This window comes from Aotus nancymaae, unplaced genomic scaffold, assembly GCF_030222135.1.
Source record: "Aotus nancymaae isolate 86718 unplaced genomic scaffold, 86718_ANA_hifiasm-v0.15.2.pri h1tg000036l, whole genome shotgun sequence".
In the NCBI taxonomy this organism is placed as follows: domain Eukaryota; kingdom Metazoa; phylum Chordata; class Mammalia; order Primates; family Aotidae; genus Aotus; species Aotus nancymaae.
The window spans coordinates 3,024,942-3,043,130 of NW_026988450.1; the positions used below are offsets into that span (position 1 = coordinate 3,024,942).

An 18,189-nucleotide genomic window follows, 5' to 3' on the forward strand; every position below is an offset into this window, starting at 1 on the left:
ATATATTAGGTGTGAGCAAGTCACTCAGCTTTTCAATGTTTCCAAAAAGCGCAGCATGCCCTTTATTTAAATCTCTGTATGGCAAACATGCTTACCTCCTCCTATTCTTTGTCTGGGAATCCTGTCAATGGATCCTACCTTTGCTGATCTGTTTAAAACAGCTCTCCACATGGCTGTGTTCATGCTTGCCTGCTCTGCCTGCCCTTTGTTTTTTTTTTTTTTTTTTTCCTATGAGCACCTCTCAAGCTCTCCCTCTATCCTTGGATATTGTCTACCACGTGCTCACCTAATGTCTATCTTCCATCATCTGTTCCCGTAGCTTGAAAATGTGCCCTGGGCAATGACCACGATGACAGCAAGCCATGTTATCGACAGACGGATTCCAAGAGCACAGCATGACACTTGGCCCATAAAAAGTTTTCATTAAATAGCTATTATTAAAATACATGTAATAAAGTCCATTTTTGAAAGCAACAAAAATTATCCTCAAGGTTAAAACCATAAATCCACATTGGAGAAACTGCAGGGGGGCGGGCGGGCGCCCCGGGCAGCCGAGCCTGGGGGGGTCGCGGGCACCGGCTCCCTCCACCGACCCAGGGTGCCTGCAGCAGGACCTCCCCGGCCTCTATCCAGTGGACCTGGACTCAGCTCGCGGACCCCGCGACTCCAGCCCGGGCCTGGGTCCCGCGTCCCGAGACCGCCTTCGCTCAGACGCTCCCGCTCCGCTTGGCCTGGTCCTCCTCCAGGTGGCCGGTCCTGTGGCACTACGGACGGCGTGGTAGGGTATAATGTGTAATCAGCGAATTTCGTATATAAGCATATGTAATCAACGGATTTCAAGACAATGTTGGAGCTGGAACCCAAGCCCATCAATCATGTCTACACTGCTCAGGCAAGCTGTGCATCGGGAGACGGGAAGAGCCAAGCTCGGACACCCCGGACGCAGAGTGCGACCTCACAGACGGGATTGCAAGGGCGTGACGCCGCCGATGTCCTCGGCCCAGGGCCCGTCCTGCTCTGCTGGGGACGCAGCCACCACGGGTTCTGCTGGGAACCTCGGATCCGAAGCTCCCCAAAGTTTACACGTGACCTGGAGACACACCTGGTCAGCCAATAACTCAGTGTTCCACATACAGGTGAAGGGGAGGAAGGCAGCAAACCACACTGCCACGTGCGCACCAATGCCACAATCTTGCATGTTCTTCACATGTACCCCATAACCTAAAATGCAATAAAAAAAGAAAGAAAAAGAAAAAATAAATAAGTGAATAAAAATAAAATAAGAAAGTGAAAAGTGGAAAAAAAGAAAAAAAAGACAGTGGAATACACGGAAACACAAACCGGGATAACGGAGCATGATGGTACGACCGATTCCAAGGTGTTTTAATTTATAAAACTCCGGCACCTTCTATGCGTGTCAGGCTTTAGATGATGCACTCAGGAGGAACAAGCTCATGCAAGCAAAAACAAATGGACAAGCGCCTTCTGCATCCCTGAGGGGACTTTGGAAGAGCTTTTGAAAGGCTGACTTCAAACCATGTAGGAAACTAAGATGAAAATTGTGGAGGCTTTTCTGGGACTTTTCTAACGTTTCTAATACTGTGTTTAGGTTCTTCTTAGGAATACGTTTGGAAATTCAAAATAATGGGCAAACCTTCAATTAGTGTATGAAATGCTGGAGACTTCTATATTTTCGGCACCTTCCTAATACACTTTACGATTTAGCACTTTGACTTGAGTGGTACTGATTAAACATTTGAGAGGTAACTATATTTTTATAAGTCTACTGTACAAATTATGCAGAGTTTAAGATTTAAGATACAGCTTCTATGGCAACACTGTATATACATATATAATTTTTAAAAGATTTTGTATATGGGAATATTCTATTTATATAGATAATATTTTTTACTTGTACATGTTGAGATTATTTAATATGCTTTTTATAAATAAAGGCAACTAGGAATTGCTGGAAAAGAAATAAAACCATGTCAATTAAAGTCGGGTACCAGATAAAGATGACCATTATCTCCATTATTTTTCAACAACATTTTCTGAGTTCCAGCATATACAGGCAAATAAAAAAATGAGAGCCCTAAGCTGGGGGGTGGGTGAGATATGCCAGGGAATTTTTTTTTATCCCCAATTTTCTCAGAGTTTTCATCAGGAATTGCTGCTCAATTTGACCAAACATTCATTCAGAATCTTTAATTGAAGGGAGAAATATGTAAATATATATACATATCTACACAAACACACATACATATATATATATAAACACACATAAAACACTGATAAAATTAATTATATTGATAATAATTTCTTGATATTTACTCAAGACTTCTGTTTTGAAATAAAGACCAACTGCTCATAGCACAATTTCATTTCTCACTTGTGGAATTCTGTATGCTAATACTGTATTCATAGTTGAGTATTGGCATATATTTTCATATTAATAATGGTCTCTTGTTTCTTTTATTTATGCTACTGTGTCTGCCTTTATTTTTAATTTTATTTTAATTTACCTTAATAAAATGGTTTGAAGAGACATCTGGAATCATGTCTTCTTTAAGAATTAGGTAAAATTCAGTTTTATCCTTCTGTTCCTGATGCTTTTTCAAAGTAGAACTTTTATCAATTTTATCAATTGTAAAATTTAAATTAACTTGCTTAATGAATCCTGAGGTACTCAATTGGCCACATAACAATTTTAAAAAAAGGAAACATTGGGCCAGGCCTGGTGGCTCACGCCAGTAATCCCAGCACTTTGGGAGGCCGAGGCGGGCAGATCACGAGGTCAAGAGATCGAGCCCATCATGGCCAAAATGGTGAAACCCTGTCTCTACTAAAAATACAAAAATTAACTGGGCGTGGTGGCGTATGCCTGTAGTCCCAGCTACTTGAGAGGCTGAGGCAGGAGAATTGCTTGAACCCCAGAGGTGGAGGTTGCAGTGAGCCAAGATCGTGCCACTGCATTCCAGCCTGGCAACAGAGTGAGACTCCATCTCAAAAAAAAAGGAAACACTGCTTGCATCATTGAGAAAATCATCTTGGAATTACAACAGATCTGAAATGGTATTTCTACAGACACGTGAACTAGCTAATAATGTATTTTACTTTAATTAAAATTTGACTCAAGATATGATTTTATACACTATTATTACATAGAACCTTCTTTCAATTGGGTCTTTGAAAACAATGGACTTATATTCAGTCATAACCTTAAATATTACAGTAAAAACTGATCAAATATTCTTGTCTAAAATAAGTGGTTCTTTTCTATACTGAAAGTCAATGATTTATGTTATTATTAGTTGCACTAAAATTTGTTATTATTATTAGAGCTGAGAGTTGAACCTACGTTCTTAACGGTAATAAATAATTATCAAAATCAAACATAATTATGCACTATTTTAGGCTTAAACTTTAGGAGTTCTAAAATTTTAAATTAGTCCTAGTTCTTTTTTTCATCATGTAGCTGATGGATATTCCTGCTGGGACTTTTCATTTTAAACAACATAAAATTTAGACTAGAAATGCCTATTGAAAGGTTCCTATTTTATTTCTTTATATTTATGAAGTATTTTTAAAAATTAAAATGTAGAGAAACATAATAAAACAAATGAATGCATACAATGCCTCCCCGGGAACATCACATTCCCTTCCTCGAGGTGTTATGTCAACAATAATCCAACTCCCCATCCTTGGTTGGATGCGTTCCTAGTTTTTTCAGCTCTGTTCTGTATCCTGTGATTGCAGCCACTCGAGACGAGGGCTGATGTGTCTCAATCATCTCACATTCTTTCTTTTTCTAGGGGTGTTGTTTCCTCCACATTCCAAATTATATTTGACTTCACATAGTCGATTAACCCACTACTTCCAAAAGTTACGTGGTAAGGTTTTCTTAGATGCAGCTCTATATGCTACTTTCCAGCTGGTAATTTCGGCTACTACACTTGATTTACTTTCCAATCCAACAGTACAAGTTCTTGTGAATATTACAGACTCATTTCTTAGTCGAATGCTTCTTTCTTAAGAAAGCCTTATCTCCTGCCCATGGCTGGCAACTGCCATGACCCTGTGAGCGATCTGCAGTTGTAAATGTGTGTGTCCGCAGGAAACCACAGAAGGGTCATGTGCTCCCTCACTTTGCCACCAGAAGACGCCTCTGTAAAGCTGAATGTGCTAGCAGACACACAAGGGCAGGAGGACTCCCTAACCCCGGCATGAAGTGCTTTAAAGCTGTCACCCCATGATACCTGTAATAAGCCAAGTTCTTATTTCTCCTTCAGCTCATAAACCAGTGCATAAAAAATGATTTATTTATTTGGCGTCCACCTAGAGTCACTGTTTTAGAATGAACAGTAAAACATGTTATAGTTTTTAGACTAGCGGAGTTATTTTATCTGTAAAGGGACCTGTTTCAAAATCAACCCTCAAAGTCATGTTTAAGATCCTTTTCAAACAGGATCCAGAATGTTGAGGAAAGAATTTACTTATATCATCAAGTCAGATGAGTCCAATGTTAAGGTGACACTCTAGGTGGCTGTTTTCTGTTATTGTTACTAGTGGGCAGAAACACATCAATCTGACTCTCTTAAGATCAAAATCTTACTGGATTTCCTGACATCATGTGAGGCCAGTAACTATGATCCTCACAAGCTAATCTTACCACCCTTTCTGTCTGTGAAGTGTGGTGTGTGTGTGTTTCCTGATGTGTTCTTAAAATATGCCCCAGCAAAGCAGCAGTGCCCTCTTTTTATCAATTAAAAGCAAGCTCAGCTATGAGCATCCTTGGCTTTATATCCCAGAGCAGTGGCAGGTAGCTAAATTCCTCCTTAGAATCTCACAGAAGATAGAATGGCCTCCAAGGTGAAACCAGAAAGGGCAAAGAACCAAAAAAGGTTGTATGAACTTTTCTCCTTAATAGATGAATGGAACTTAAGAGTTTCAGTTCATGAACTGAGTCGTTAGATTTGTAGTGGTTTTACTATTAGATTAAATCCATAAATATCTATCTGAATTCAATTTCTCTTTTCTGTTCTTATTCATTGTCACCATTTATCAACCCTCTTTCTGGGGTACTCATTTGTAACATTTTCAGAGAATAACCTACTAATACTTTATCTAATTAAAATTTGCAACATTTTATTTGAATTATAAAATGTGAATGAAAGTGAAAAGGACAACTGGATTTATTGCTGCAGATTTCTGATTTGGCAGGAAGAATCCATTCATTATTATTTACTATATAGAACCTATATTTTCCAATCTGACAGTATCAGGCTGATATAATATGCATTTAAAGCATAGAAGAAAAACAGAAAAAAAAATGTACTATCTCAATCCTATTTCCTGAAAAGATTAAGAATCCTGCATTAATTAAGAAATGTGTATTTGTCAAAGACTTAAAATTATGATTACACATATTGATACTCATAAACGACCTTATATTTTAAAAACTCATTATCTCTCTAGGGTGAGATTTTATTATTGTTTAATGTTCTTATATTTTTCACTTATACTTGAACAGAACTTTAAGATTGAAGCACATGTAAAGTCTTAAAAGTAAAACAACCGCCCATTGCCTATTTCCTACTCGACCATATTTAACTTATACATGTCATGTTTTTCCTGTATCTATACCCATATTTACATATTCCCATATTTACATACCTATTCCCAATGGATTTTCATACTGTTATGTCTTCTGGTTTAATCCTAGATATTATATTATCTATTGTACACTTACTATAGAATATGAGTACTTGGCTGTTTTATTCCACTGCCCCATATATTTTACGTTATCAGAAATTTCTAATATTACATCCCATTGTAAGGATATACCTCAGTTTGTTTATGCATTTATCTTTTGATGGACATTTGAGTTGTCTTAATTTTCTGATTAAAAATACAGCTGCCGTGAGTATTCATAAGAAGTATTTGTAAGGACGTTTACTTTAATTTCTCTTGGATAAATTTCTAAAAATTAATTTACTGGATTATATAGCACATACATGTTTCAATTTTATGAAATTGATAAATATTTTCCAAAATAATTGTGACTTAATATTATTCTTATTCTCTGAGAGTTCCAGTTTCTCCATAACCTTACACACACTTAGCATCTGAGGCATATCTAATTTGGGCATTCCAGAAGATTTATAGTAGTATCTCATTATAGTTTTAATTTACATTTCCTTAATTGCTATCATGTTGAGCATATTTTCATGCACTAATTTGCCATCAACATAAGTTCAAGGACATATCGGCCTAAAATGTTTTATTATGTTTTATTTGGTCATTTGTATTATTATTCAGTTTTGAGTGTTTAAAAATATATTCCGGTATATATTACTTATCAGATAAAGATTTACAAATATTTTCTCCAAGTTTGTGACTTTCTTAAAAGCATATTGCATAGAAAAAAAAATGCTTAAATTTTGATTACTCCCAACTTAACAATTTGTGTTTTTATGGGCTGCACTTTTGTAATCAAGAAAAAAATCCTACCTCAATGCCACAACGGTTTTCTCCAAAGTTTATTTCTAGAAGTTTCATAAGCTTAGACCTTACATTCAGGTAACTGAGTCACTTTGATGTAGTATTAGTGTTAGTATGTCATGTAAGGTATAGGTTAAAGCTCTTTTTCTTTTCTAACGAGGATTCGAAATTGTCCCAGCACAATTTGTTAAAAAGATTTTACCTTCTCTACTCCTTTGCAACTTTGCTGAAAAATAGTTGTTTATTTTTGTTTGCATTTATTTTTGGACACATATTATATTATTATTTTATTTATTTTTTTTTTTAAATAACACAACGTCTTGATGATTATAGTTTCTTTATATCTGTTAAAATCAAACGAAATTGGTTTAATAGCTTTGCTTTTATTTTCCAAAGGTGGTTTGGTTATTCTGGATTTTTCAAATTTCCACATGAATTTTAATAACAGTTTGTCAATTTTTATGGTAAAGTCTGCTAGGATTCCCATATGTCAATTAGGGTGGATAAATACTGAGTTTTGTGACATATATATTTAAATGTTTAAAAATTACTAATAGCAATGTTTTGCCTAAAGAGCTTTTATGAATGTATGTATGTATGTATGTATGTATTTATTTAGGAGACAGGGTTTCACTCTTGTTGCCCAGGCTGGAGTGCAATGGCTCAATCTTGGCTCACCGCAATCTCCACCTCCTGGGTTCAAGCGATTCTCCTGCCTCAGCTTTGTGAGTAGCTGGGATTATAGGCATGCACCACCATTCCTGGCTAATTTTGTATTTTTAGTAGAGATAGGATTTCTCCATGTTGGTCATGTTGGTCATGTTGGTCTCCAAATCCAGATCTCAGGTGATCTGCCCGCCTCAGCCACTCAAAGTGTAGGACTTACAGGCATAAACCACTGCACCCAGCCAGGGCTTTTATGACTTTTATTAGATCGATACATAAATATTTCATAGTTTTGGTGATTTTATGAATGGGTTTTTTTTAAATTAGAAATTCTGATTGTTTATAAAGAAATATAATTATTTTATATTATCTTATTTTCTGAAACTGCTACAAATGTTAGTTATGATTAGTTCCAGTAGCATTTTTATTTTTTTGGTAGATTCTAGTGGACTTTTTTGTAAGCCTCATGTCATCTGCAAATAAAGATGCTTTTGTTCCTTCTTTTCAAATATAGATGCTTATTTGTTTTTTCTCTATATTGCCCTGCCTACTACCTTTATGGAAATGTTGACTAGAAGCAGAGAGTGTGGATACTTTTATTTATATATATATAATAATGATATTAAATGATAAGGCTAAATAATGATATTAAATGATAGAAGACTAAAGGATATTACCCATAGGTTTTTTTTATAGTTTCTCTCTGTCAGTTTCGACTTTAGTCTTTTATGATTTAATAATAACTTTAGAGTTTCTCTCTGTAAGTTCGAGGAAGTTCTGTTCTACCATTACTTTCATTAAAGTGCTCAACAGATATAAATGTTGAATATTGCCAAATATTTTTTGATATTTCAACTCAGTTTTTTATGTGCTCAATTACACTGATTGATTTTCTAATGTTAAATTAACCTTGTATTCTTGGATTAAACTCCAATTCATCATGTTGTATTATCTGATTTGCATTGATGTTGCATAGTTTGATTTGTTAAAACATTTAATAATGTTTACATAAGTCTTGTATTTGGCTCATTTTAAAAGTTTTTAAAGTTTGTTCTTTTTTATCTTTAGTTTATAGAATTTTAATTAAGAGGTGTCTTAGTGTAGAATTATTTGGCAGTATCCTTTTGAGGCTGGCTAAGCTTCTTAAATCTGTGGGCTCATGTCTGTCATTCAATTTGAGAATTTTTCAGTTATTATAGGTTTAAATACTCTTTCAGTTCTTCTTTCTCCTCTCCTCTGTGACTCATATGATATATGATATGCATTTTATGTATTTTGTTACTATCCTGCAGGTTACTGAGGTTTTTTTTTTTTTTTTTTTTTTTTTTTTTGGCTATATACTCTCTGTTGTTCAGATTGGGTGAATTCTATTGTTCTGTCCTCATCTTTGTTAATTCTACTCTCTCTCATTCCCACTTTGTTACTAAACTACTCCCAAGTGTTTTAAAAATTTATGTTATTATAATTCTTACAATATAAATGTGGTAAATGTATATTGTAAAAATATTTGTATAATATCTATTTGAATATTATAACATAGCGTATTTCTTTTCTGAGATTTTATAATTTTTAATTTGGATCAAACAAACTTGTAATTTCTTATGGAAACATTTCTGTTCAAATTGCTTCAAAATCCTTGTGAGAGAGTTCCAATATGTGATTTATCTTATTTGTGATTTTTCTGGTTCTCAGTATGACATAGAATTTTTACTATATCCTGGTCATTTTGTTTATTATCTTAGGCGACTCTGGCTCTTACTTGAGATTTCTTTTTTAAACAGAAATTTACTGTTTAGCTCAGGTTCGTGGGCCATGGTTCCATTTATGATCTGCGTTTTAGAGTCATTTGGTGCTGCTTTGTTCTGACTCATTTATCTGGTATCACTGGGCACCTACTCTTCCCTGCTTCTGTTGTTTGAAGGGATGGAAAAAGCTTTCCCAGGTCAGTGCTGGTTATGGAGGCTTCCTTCCTGCTGTGGAGGAGGCAGGATAATGAGGAACTTGGAGCAGGTCAATCTTTGCTGGTCCTCTCCACTAGGATGGTGTATCTAGGCAGGGGAGGGTAGTCTCAGGACCTTGACAAAGTGGCCTCCCTCCCGGGCACTTATGAGGAGGAACTCCTGCCAGTGTTCCTGGTCACACAGTACCTCTGAGTGGGGCAGAGGATTTTCAGGCCCAGGGAGAAGGCTGGCACTTCTGCTGACTTCCCACTGTCACCACTCACTGATGTCTGTGGCCTTGCCTGGTTATTAGTGGGGCTCCTTTATAAACCAGAGATGATACGAGCCTATCTAGAGTGCTTTCTGTTTTAATGTCAGGGCTGAGAAAATGCCTGGCCTGGTTGGTGTTCTTCTGTTTAGTGGAGCAGGTAAGGTATGCCCTGTTCAGTGCTGGCCTGAGACCCCTAATCAGGCCCTCCTTCTTCTGCCTTTCAGAGTTCTTGTTTGTTTCTTGCATCTTCTTAAGTGTTTACAGTTGTACTTGGGGAAGAGCAGAGAGAGATGAGCCTGTACCTTTTTTTTTTTTTTTTCCAAGATGCATTTTTGCTCTTGATGTCCAGACTGGGGTGCAATGGCACAGTTTCGGCTCACTGCAACCTCCACCTCCCAGGTTCAAGTGATTCTCCTGCCTCAGCCTATCAAGTAGCTGAGATTGCAGATGCCCACCAGCAAGCTGGCTAATTTTTTATTTTTATTTTATTTTTAGTAGAGGCAGGGTTTCATCATGTTGGCCAGGCTGGTCTCAAACTCCTAACCTCAGGTGATCTGCCCCCTCAGCCTCCCAAAGTACTGGGATTACAGGTGTGAGCCACCATGTCCGGACACCTGTGCCATCTTGTCAGGACCAGAAGTCATTCTAAATTGGTTTTAAGTAGCCAATTCTTTAATGATCTGAGGTCGAGAAATTTTTCTCTATATTTAACAACATATATTTCCGTGTTTATTAACTGTTTTCTCACAGATTATTCTTGTCTCCTTATTTCTGTGATGGTTTAAAATAACAAATATATTTATATCTTTTTCAGGTGTGTTTGCTATAAATAACTCTCCAGCTTCTTGTTCTTCTTTTAATTTTTGTATAATTTTAAAATTTTTACATTGCTTACATTTTTTGGATATGATTTTTGGAGAACTTGACATTATTTTAACTGGAAGAACTAGACTTACTGATTCTATAATTTAAAAAATGTTGAGAGTTATTGATAATAATAGACTTCAACATTATATAACAACTGATGCTATTGATAACGGCAGGTTTGCAGGGAAAGGAAAAGAAAATATTAAATTAAGTAGAAGATGTAATGCCTACTTATTTTTTGCAAGAGGATTAGAATGAATTGGGTTAATTTGATTTATCTGAATTAGCACTCTGGTCAGTATCAGCAGAATCAGTTGTTATTCTTTTAGAATCATTTTATCTTATATCTTCACCTATTTTATGTTGTATAACTGATGCTCCAAAGCTTATCCATTTATTGGTGCATAATAGATGCTCAACAAGTATTAATATTTATGAACAAATACAGTGGTCTGCACATTATATCTGTCTTTCTGTGGACTTCATGATTCCTCATATTGCCTAATATAAACCATAAGCTCAGGAAGACCTCAGTAAGTATGAATGGAAGACGTAGATTGTGTATAAATGGGATCACAGAATGGTGACAGGAGGATGAACATCGATGGCTCTTACTACAATGATAAATAATTCAGTCCCTCTATCTTTTATAAAATGTTTCTGATTACTAGGGAAAAATGGAAGGTGGAAGAGAGAATCAATAATTTCAAGGCTTTGTAATCATGTAAAAATGATAAACATAATCATAATTGTATTTTTTTAAATTCTTTTTTAGGTTCAGGTTCTTCGGAATGCTGGAGAAGAAGTGAATCTGACGGTGTCATTTTTAAAAAGGGCACCTGCTTTCCTCAAACTTCCGTTGAATGAAGATTGCGCATGTAAGCATTAATAAAGAATGGATAAAGTGCTCACATTATTATAGTTACGTAATTATTATTTTGACAATAATTAGTGATTTCTTCTTGTAGTTGAGATTTTTGTCTGACTTTAAATATTTTTATATTACCAAGTGCACTACTAACTGTTATAAAAAAGGAACAGATGTTATTTTTCTTGAAGAATGTATTCACGACATTACAGTTTTTTCCTAACCTACAATTGGAGAAGTATTATTTGTTTTAAAAATAAGCGTATCAAATATCACGTATGCATGATGAATATCTATTAAATTTCATCAGAATATTTGGTGAATATATTTTCTCTAACTAAAAATGAAATACTTTGATTTGATTACTGGTCTTGCTAAACAAGAATGTGTTCTTAAGTTGTCGTGATGGGAGAAGGAAGACGGAAGAAAGCATTTGCCTTTGTGGGAATGTACTAATTTCTGTAGAACTACTTAGAAAGTTACTTATCAATTTTATTTTTCTGTTCTATTTTCTAAAATTAAATGTATATTATCTAATACTTTCATTGAAAAATTGAAGAATAATATAGTTTTCACTGAAACGTAATTTGTTACAATGCAAAGATCTTGCACAGTTGGGTCAGTTCTGAAAAGGCACAAATTTGCTTAATCCACTTCTTAATATCATAAAACTGTTCCCAGTAAATAACAGCCCCAGAAATGACTATTCACTTACACTTTCTCCACCATGCATTATTTTGCCTCTTCTAGAACTTTATAGCATGGAATTACACTTTATTTATTTTTTATTCTGGCTTCTTTCTATATGAATACTTTCTTTCAGATTAATTTACACTGCACATTTCTTAGTTTGTTCATTTATATAGCTGTTTATTATTGCATTGTATAAATGGACTACATTTATTAATGCATCTTTCTATTGAAGATACCAGCACTGTTTCCAGTATTTTGCTATAATAAATAAAGCTGCTGGGAAAACTCTTTTTTTTTTTTTTAACCAGTCTCACTCTGTCATCCAGAATGGAGTACAATGGCATGATCTTGGCTCACTGCAACCTCCGCCTCCCAGGTTCAAGCAATTCTTGTCACTCAATCTCCTGAGTACCTGGGACTACTGGCACGTGCCACCACACCTGACTAATTTTTGTACTTTCAGTAGAGATGGGGTTTCACTATGTTGGCCAGGCTGGTCTCGAACTCCTGACCCTGTGGTCTGCCCACCTCAGCCTCCCAAAGTGCTGGGGCTATAGGCGTGAGCCACTGTGCCCAGCCTACATTCTTTTTTTTTTTCTTAACTTGTTTTTTAGGTGCTGAGGAAAAAGTGCAGGCTTGTTAGACAGGTAAACATGTGTCATTGGGGTTCCTTGTACACAAATCAGATATTAAGCTTAGTACCCACTGGTTATTTTTCCTGATCCTACCCCTCCTACCACCCTACACTCTCTGAAAGGCACCAGTGTGTTTGGTTCCCCTCTATTCGTCTATGTGTTCTCATCATTTAGCTCTCACTATTTTTTTTTTTTTTTTTTGAGACAGAGTCTTGCTCTGGCGCCAGGCTGGAATGCAGTGGTGCAATCTCAGCTCACTGCAACTTCTGCCTCCCAGGTTCAGCAATTCTCCTGCCTCAGCCTCCTGAGTAGCTGGGACTACAGGCGCACGCCACCAAGTCCAGCTAATTTTTGTATTTTTAGTAGAGACGGGCTTTCATCATGTTGGCCAGCATGGTCTCGATCTCTTGACCTTGTGATTTGCCCGCCTCAGAGCTTTCACTTCTAAGTGAGAATGTGAAGTATTTGGTTTTCTGTTCTTGTGTTAGTTTGCTAAGGATAATGGCCTCCAGCTCCATCCATCCATGTCCCTGCAATGGACATGATCTCGTTCTTTTTTTGTGGTGGCATAGTAATCCATGGTGTATTTGTATAACATTTTTGTTAGCCAGTATATCATTGATGGACATTTAGGTTGATTCAATGTCTTTGCTATTGTGAATAGTGTTGCAATGAATGTACACACGCATGTGTCTTTATAATAGAATGATTTATGTATTTTGGGTATATACCATTCAATTCAGCAATCTCATCACTGGAAACTTCTTGTACAAAGCTTTTGGAAGTTTTGTAATTTTATTTTACTACAATAAATACCTAAGAATGGAATTACTGAGTGACTAGATAGATGCATAATTAACTTGTTAATAAATTGCCAAATTTGGAGGGGTGCAGTAGCTTATGCCAGTAATCCCAGCATTTTGTGAGGCCAAGGCCAACAGATCACCTGTGCTCAGGAGTTTAAGACTAAACTGAACGATATGGCAAAACTCCATCTCTACTAAAAAAATTTTGCTGGGCATGGTGGCGTGTGCCTGTGATTTCAACTTGTTGGAAGGCTGAGGTGGGAGGATGGCTTGAGCCTGGTAGGTGGAGGATGCAGTGATCTGAGATCATGCCAACGTACTCCAGCCTGGGTGACAGAATGAGACTTCATCTCAAAAATAAATTAATTAATTAAAATATACAAAATGCCAAATTTATTTCCCAAGTGATCATATTTTTTATTGTGGTAAATAACACAACATGAAATTTACCATCTATACCATTTTAAGTGTTCAGAAGAGTCGTCTGAAGTCTACGCACATTATTGTGTAACATATCTTTATTTTCTTTATTCATCCATCAATCAGTGAGCACTTAGGTTGGTTCCACGTCATGGTTATTGTGACTAATGCTGCAATGAACATGAGTGTACAAATATCATTCACAACTCGGCTTTCAGTTATTTTGAATATATACTCAGAAGTGGTATTGCTGCATCATATGGTAATTCTATTTTTAATTTTTTGAGGAATGATCATACTATTTTCCATAGTAGCTGCATCACTTTACACTCTAAGTAACAGTGGCAAAGCTTCCAATTTCTCCATATGCTCACCACCACTTCTTATTTTCTGTTTTTAGCTTTGTTTCAGTTTTGATAGTGGCTATTCTAATGTTTGTCAAGTGATAACTCACTGTGGTTTTGACTTGAATTTCCCTGATCATCAGTGATGTCGAGCATCTTTTCACATATATGTTGGCCATTTGCATATCTTCTTTGAAGACATGTCTATTCAAGTCTTCTGTCCAGTTTTAAATCGGGTTATTTGTTTTGTTGTTGTTGAGTTGTAAGAATTCTTCAAATATTCTGGATATTAACTTATTATCAGATATACAGTTTGAAAATATTTCCTTCTATTTCAAAGGTTGCTGTTTCACTCTGTTGATCATTTTATTTATTTTACACAATTTTTAATTCTTCTGTAGTCATGTCTATTTTGCCTCCAGCGCTTGTGGTTTTGGTGTGATATCCAGGAAATAATTGCCAAATCCAATGTCATAAAGATTTTAATCTAAGTTTTCTTCTAGGATTTTTTACAGTTTCAAGTCTAATGTTTAGGTATTTAATTTGTTTTGAGTCAATTATTTATACATAGTATAAGATAAGTGCCCAACATTCTTCTGCATGAGGATATCCAGTTTTATCAATATAATCAATAGGAATGAAGACTTAATATGTTTGTTAACATAATTTGATTGCATTTTGAGAATTAATTTCAGGGTTATTCTGTTCCATTCTTCTGTGTGTCTGTGTTAATTCCAGTACCACATTGTTTTGATTACTGCATCTTTGTAATATATCTTGAGGTCAGAAAGTGTAAAGCCCCAGTTCTGTTATTCTTTTTCAGGAATTTTTTTTGACTATTCAGAATTCTTTGAGGCTCCATATGAATTTCAGCATAGCTTTTCTATTTCTGCAAAATAATGCCATTGCGATTTTAATAGGGATTGCATTGAACCTATACATCACATTGCTTAGTATGGACATTTTGACAATATTAATTTTTCCAATACATCAGCATGGGATTTCTTTCCATTTATTTGTTTCATCTTTAATTTCTCAATGATGTTTTGTAGTTTTCAGTGTACAAGACTTTTAACTTTTTGGTTTTGATTATTCCTAATTATTGTTTTTGATTCTATTATAAATTATAAATAAAATTGTTTTTGTTTTTTATTATTAATGAATAGAAACATAACTGACTTTTGTGTGTTGTTTATTCTGCAACTTCCTTAAATTTGTTCATTAGTTCTAATATTTTTGTGTGTGTTTAAACTTTAGAGTTTTCTACATCTAAGCTCATATCAGCAAGCAAAAATAATTTTACTTCTTCTTTTGTATTTGGGCAACTTTTATGTCTTAGTCTTGCCTAATTCCTTCTGGCTAGGACTTCTGATCGTATGTCGAATACAAGACTTAAGAGTGGGGATCCTTGCCTTATTCCTAATCTTAGAGGAAAAGCTTTCAGGTTTTCATCGTTCACTATAATGTTAGCTGTGGGCTTTTTATATATAACCTTTATTGTGTCTAGGTAATTTCCTTCTATTCCTAGTTTGTAAATTTTATTATATTTTAAATTTTGAAAATGTATTGAATTTGGCAAATGCTTTTTTCTTCATCAATTGAGATGATTATGTGGAATTTTTTTTCTCCATTCTGTTTGTGTGGTATGTTAATTACATGGATAGATAAATATTTTTTATGTTGAACCATTCTTGCATTTCAGGATTAAATCACACTTGATCATGGTGTATAATCTTTTAAATTTGTTGTTGAATTCAGTTTTTTATTATCTTTTGGAGGACTTTTGCATTAATATTCATCCGGAGTATCGGTTTGTACTTTTATTTTTGCAGTATTTTGTCTGGTTTTGATATCTGTATAATGCTCATCTCAAGTTGGAAACTGCTCCCCCCTCATCAAATTTTTTTGAAAGAATATGAGAAGGATCAGTGCTAATTCTTCTTTAAATGCTTGGTAAAGTTCTACAATAAAACCTTCTGGTTCTGAGCTCTTTTATTGTGAGTAATTGATTAATGATTCAATCACATTACTTGTTATGTATCTGTATTTTTTATTTCTTCATAATTGATTATTGGTATGTTGCATATTTCTAGAAAGTTATCTCGTTTTTTCTAGATTATCCAGTTTGTTGCCACATAATTGTCCATATTAGTCTCTAACAATCCTTTTTGTTTCTGTGGCATCAGTTGTAATGTCTACTCTTTCATTTCTAATTTTTATTTACGTTTTCTACTTTTCTTTAGCCTAGTCCAGGTTTTGTCAATATTGTTGATCTTTTCCATAAACCAGCTCTTTGCTTAGTGAATGTTCCATATAGTTTTTCTGTTTTCCTTTCCATTTATTTCTGCTCTAATCTTTATAATTGCTCTCTTTCTACTACCTTGGGTTCAGTTTGTTTCTTTTTCTAATTTTTTTGAAGAGTAAAATTGTAGAGCTGAGGTTTTTAAATTATTTTGTAATGTACTTCTTTAAAATACAAATGTTTACTGATTAAATTTTTTCTCTTAGTAGTGCTTTTGCTGTATCCCATGAGTTTTTGTATGTTGTGTTTCATTTTAATTTGTTGGATATTGTTTAAAATGTGTTTAATTCCCTTGTGATTTCTTTTTTGACTGATTGGTTCTTCAAAAGTTCATTTTTTAATTTCCATTCATTTGTTTATTTTCCAATTTCCTCTCTGCTATTGATTTCTAGTTTAATACCATTGTATCAGAAAAGATATTTGATATGATTTCAATTTTCCTAAATTCAATAAGACTTGTTTTGTGACCTCACATGTAAACTATTAGGGAGAATATTTTGTGTACACATAAGAATAATGTGTATCTTATTGTTGAGTGGAGTGTTCTGTATATGCGTTAAGCCAAATTAGACTTTAGTGTCACCCAAATCCTCCATTTTGTCATTTTTTTCTGTGTAGTTGTTCTATAAATTGTTAGAAGTTGAGGACTTAAATGTCCTACTATTGTTGTGTCACTGTCTATCCCTTTAATCTGTCAATGTTTGCTTCATTTATTTGAGTATTTGGCTGTTATGTGCATATATATTTTTATAATTGTTATATCTTCATGGTGAATTGACAGTTTTACCATTATAAAATGTCTTCCTTTGTGAAGTCTTTTTAATTTAAAGTCTGTTTTGTCTAGAATAAATATGGCCACTTTGCTCCCCTTTTTTAGCATTTGCATGAAATATCTTTCTCTGCAATTTCACTCTCAGCCTGTGTTTGTCATAAATCTAAAAATATTTGTAGTTGACAGAATACATAAGTATATATTGGTGATATTGCAGGTTCAGTTCCAGACCAGTAAAATAAAGGAAAAACAGCAATAAAGCAAAATGCACAAATTACTTGGCTTCTCAGTGCATGTAAATGTTATGCTTACTCTTATGTTACAGTCTATCATATGTTCCATAGTGTCATTATGCATAAAAATACACATACCTTAATTAAAAATACTTTATGCTAAAACCTGCAAAGAATCGTCTGAGCCTTGACTGAGTTGCAACCTTTTTGTTAGTCTCCGTACTGACGGTTGCTGACTGAACAGAGTGGTGGTTGCCTTAAAACAGACAACAATGAAGTTTGTCACATCCATTAACTCTTCCTTTTATGAAAGATTTCTCTGCAACATGCAATCTTCTTGGGAGATTTTACCCATAATAGAACTTCTTTCAAAATTAGTCAATCTTCTTAAACAATGCAACTGTTTTCTCAACTAAGTTCGTGAAATAATCTAAATTCTTTGTTGTCATTTTAACAATGTTCATGACATCCTCATCAATAATAGATTCCATCTTTAGAAACATCACATGAGATTGGAACAATTTAGCCACATCTTCAGGCCCTACTTCTGATTGTAGTTCTCCAACCATTTCCATCGCGTCTACACTTACTGCCTTCACTTTGAGGAGTCTTGAACTCCTCAAAGTCATGCATGAGAGTTGGCATCAACCTCTTCCAAATGTCTGTTAATGCTGATATTTTGACCTGCTCCCATCAATATTAATCATGAATAGTCTTAATAGTATCTACAATGGCAAATTATTTCCAGGAGGTTTTCAACTGACTTTACCCAGATCCATCAGAGTAATTACCATCTGTAGCAGCTATCCCTTTATTTAATATATTTCTTAAATAATATGACTGGAAAATTGAAATTTCTTTTTGATTC

At 34.8% G+C, this 18,189-nt stretch overlaps 1 protein-coding gene across 3 annotated transcripts in view; it reads left to right on the forward strand.

Annotated features, from left to right (window-relative positions):
• The window catches only part of SNTG1 (syntrophin gamma 1), a 758,808-nt gene that overhangs the window by 513,187 nt on the left and 227,432 nt on the right, over window positions 1-18,189 (forward strand). For all 3 annotated transcript variants that reach the window (XM_064384170.1, XM_064384171.1, XM_064384172.1), the window contains one exon: window positions 11,024-11,126. In XM_064384170.1, coding sequence (XP_064240240.1) covers window positions 11,024-11,126 — 103 coding nt within the window. The remainder of the gene's footprint in view (window positions 1-11,023; window positions 11,127-18,189) is intronic.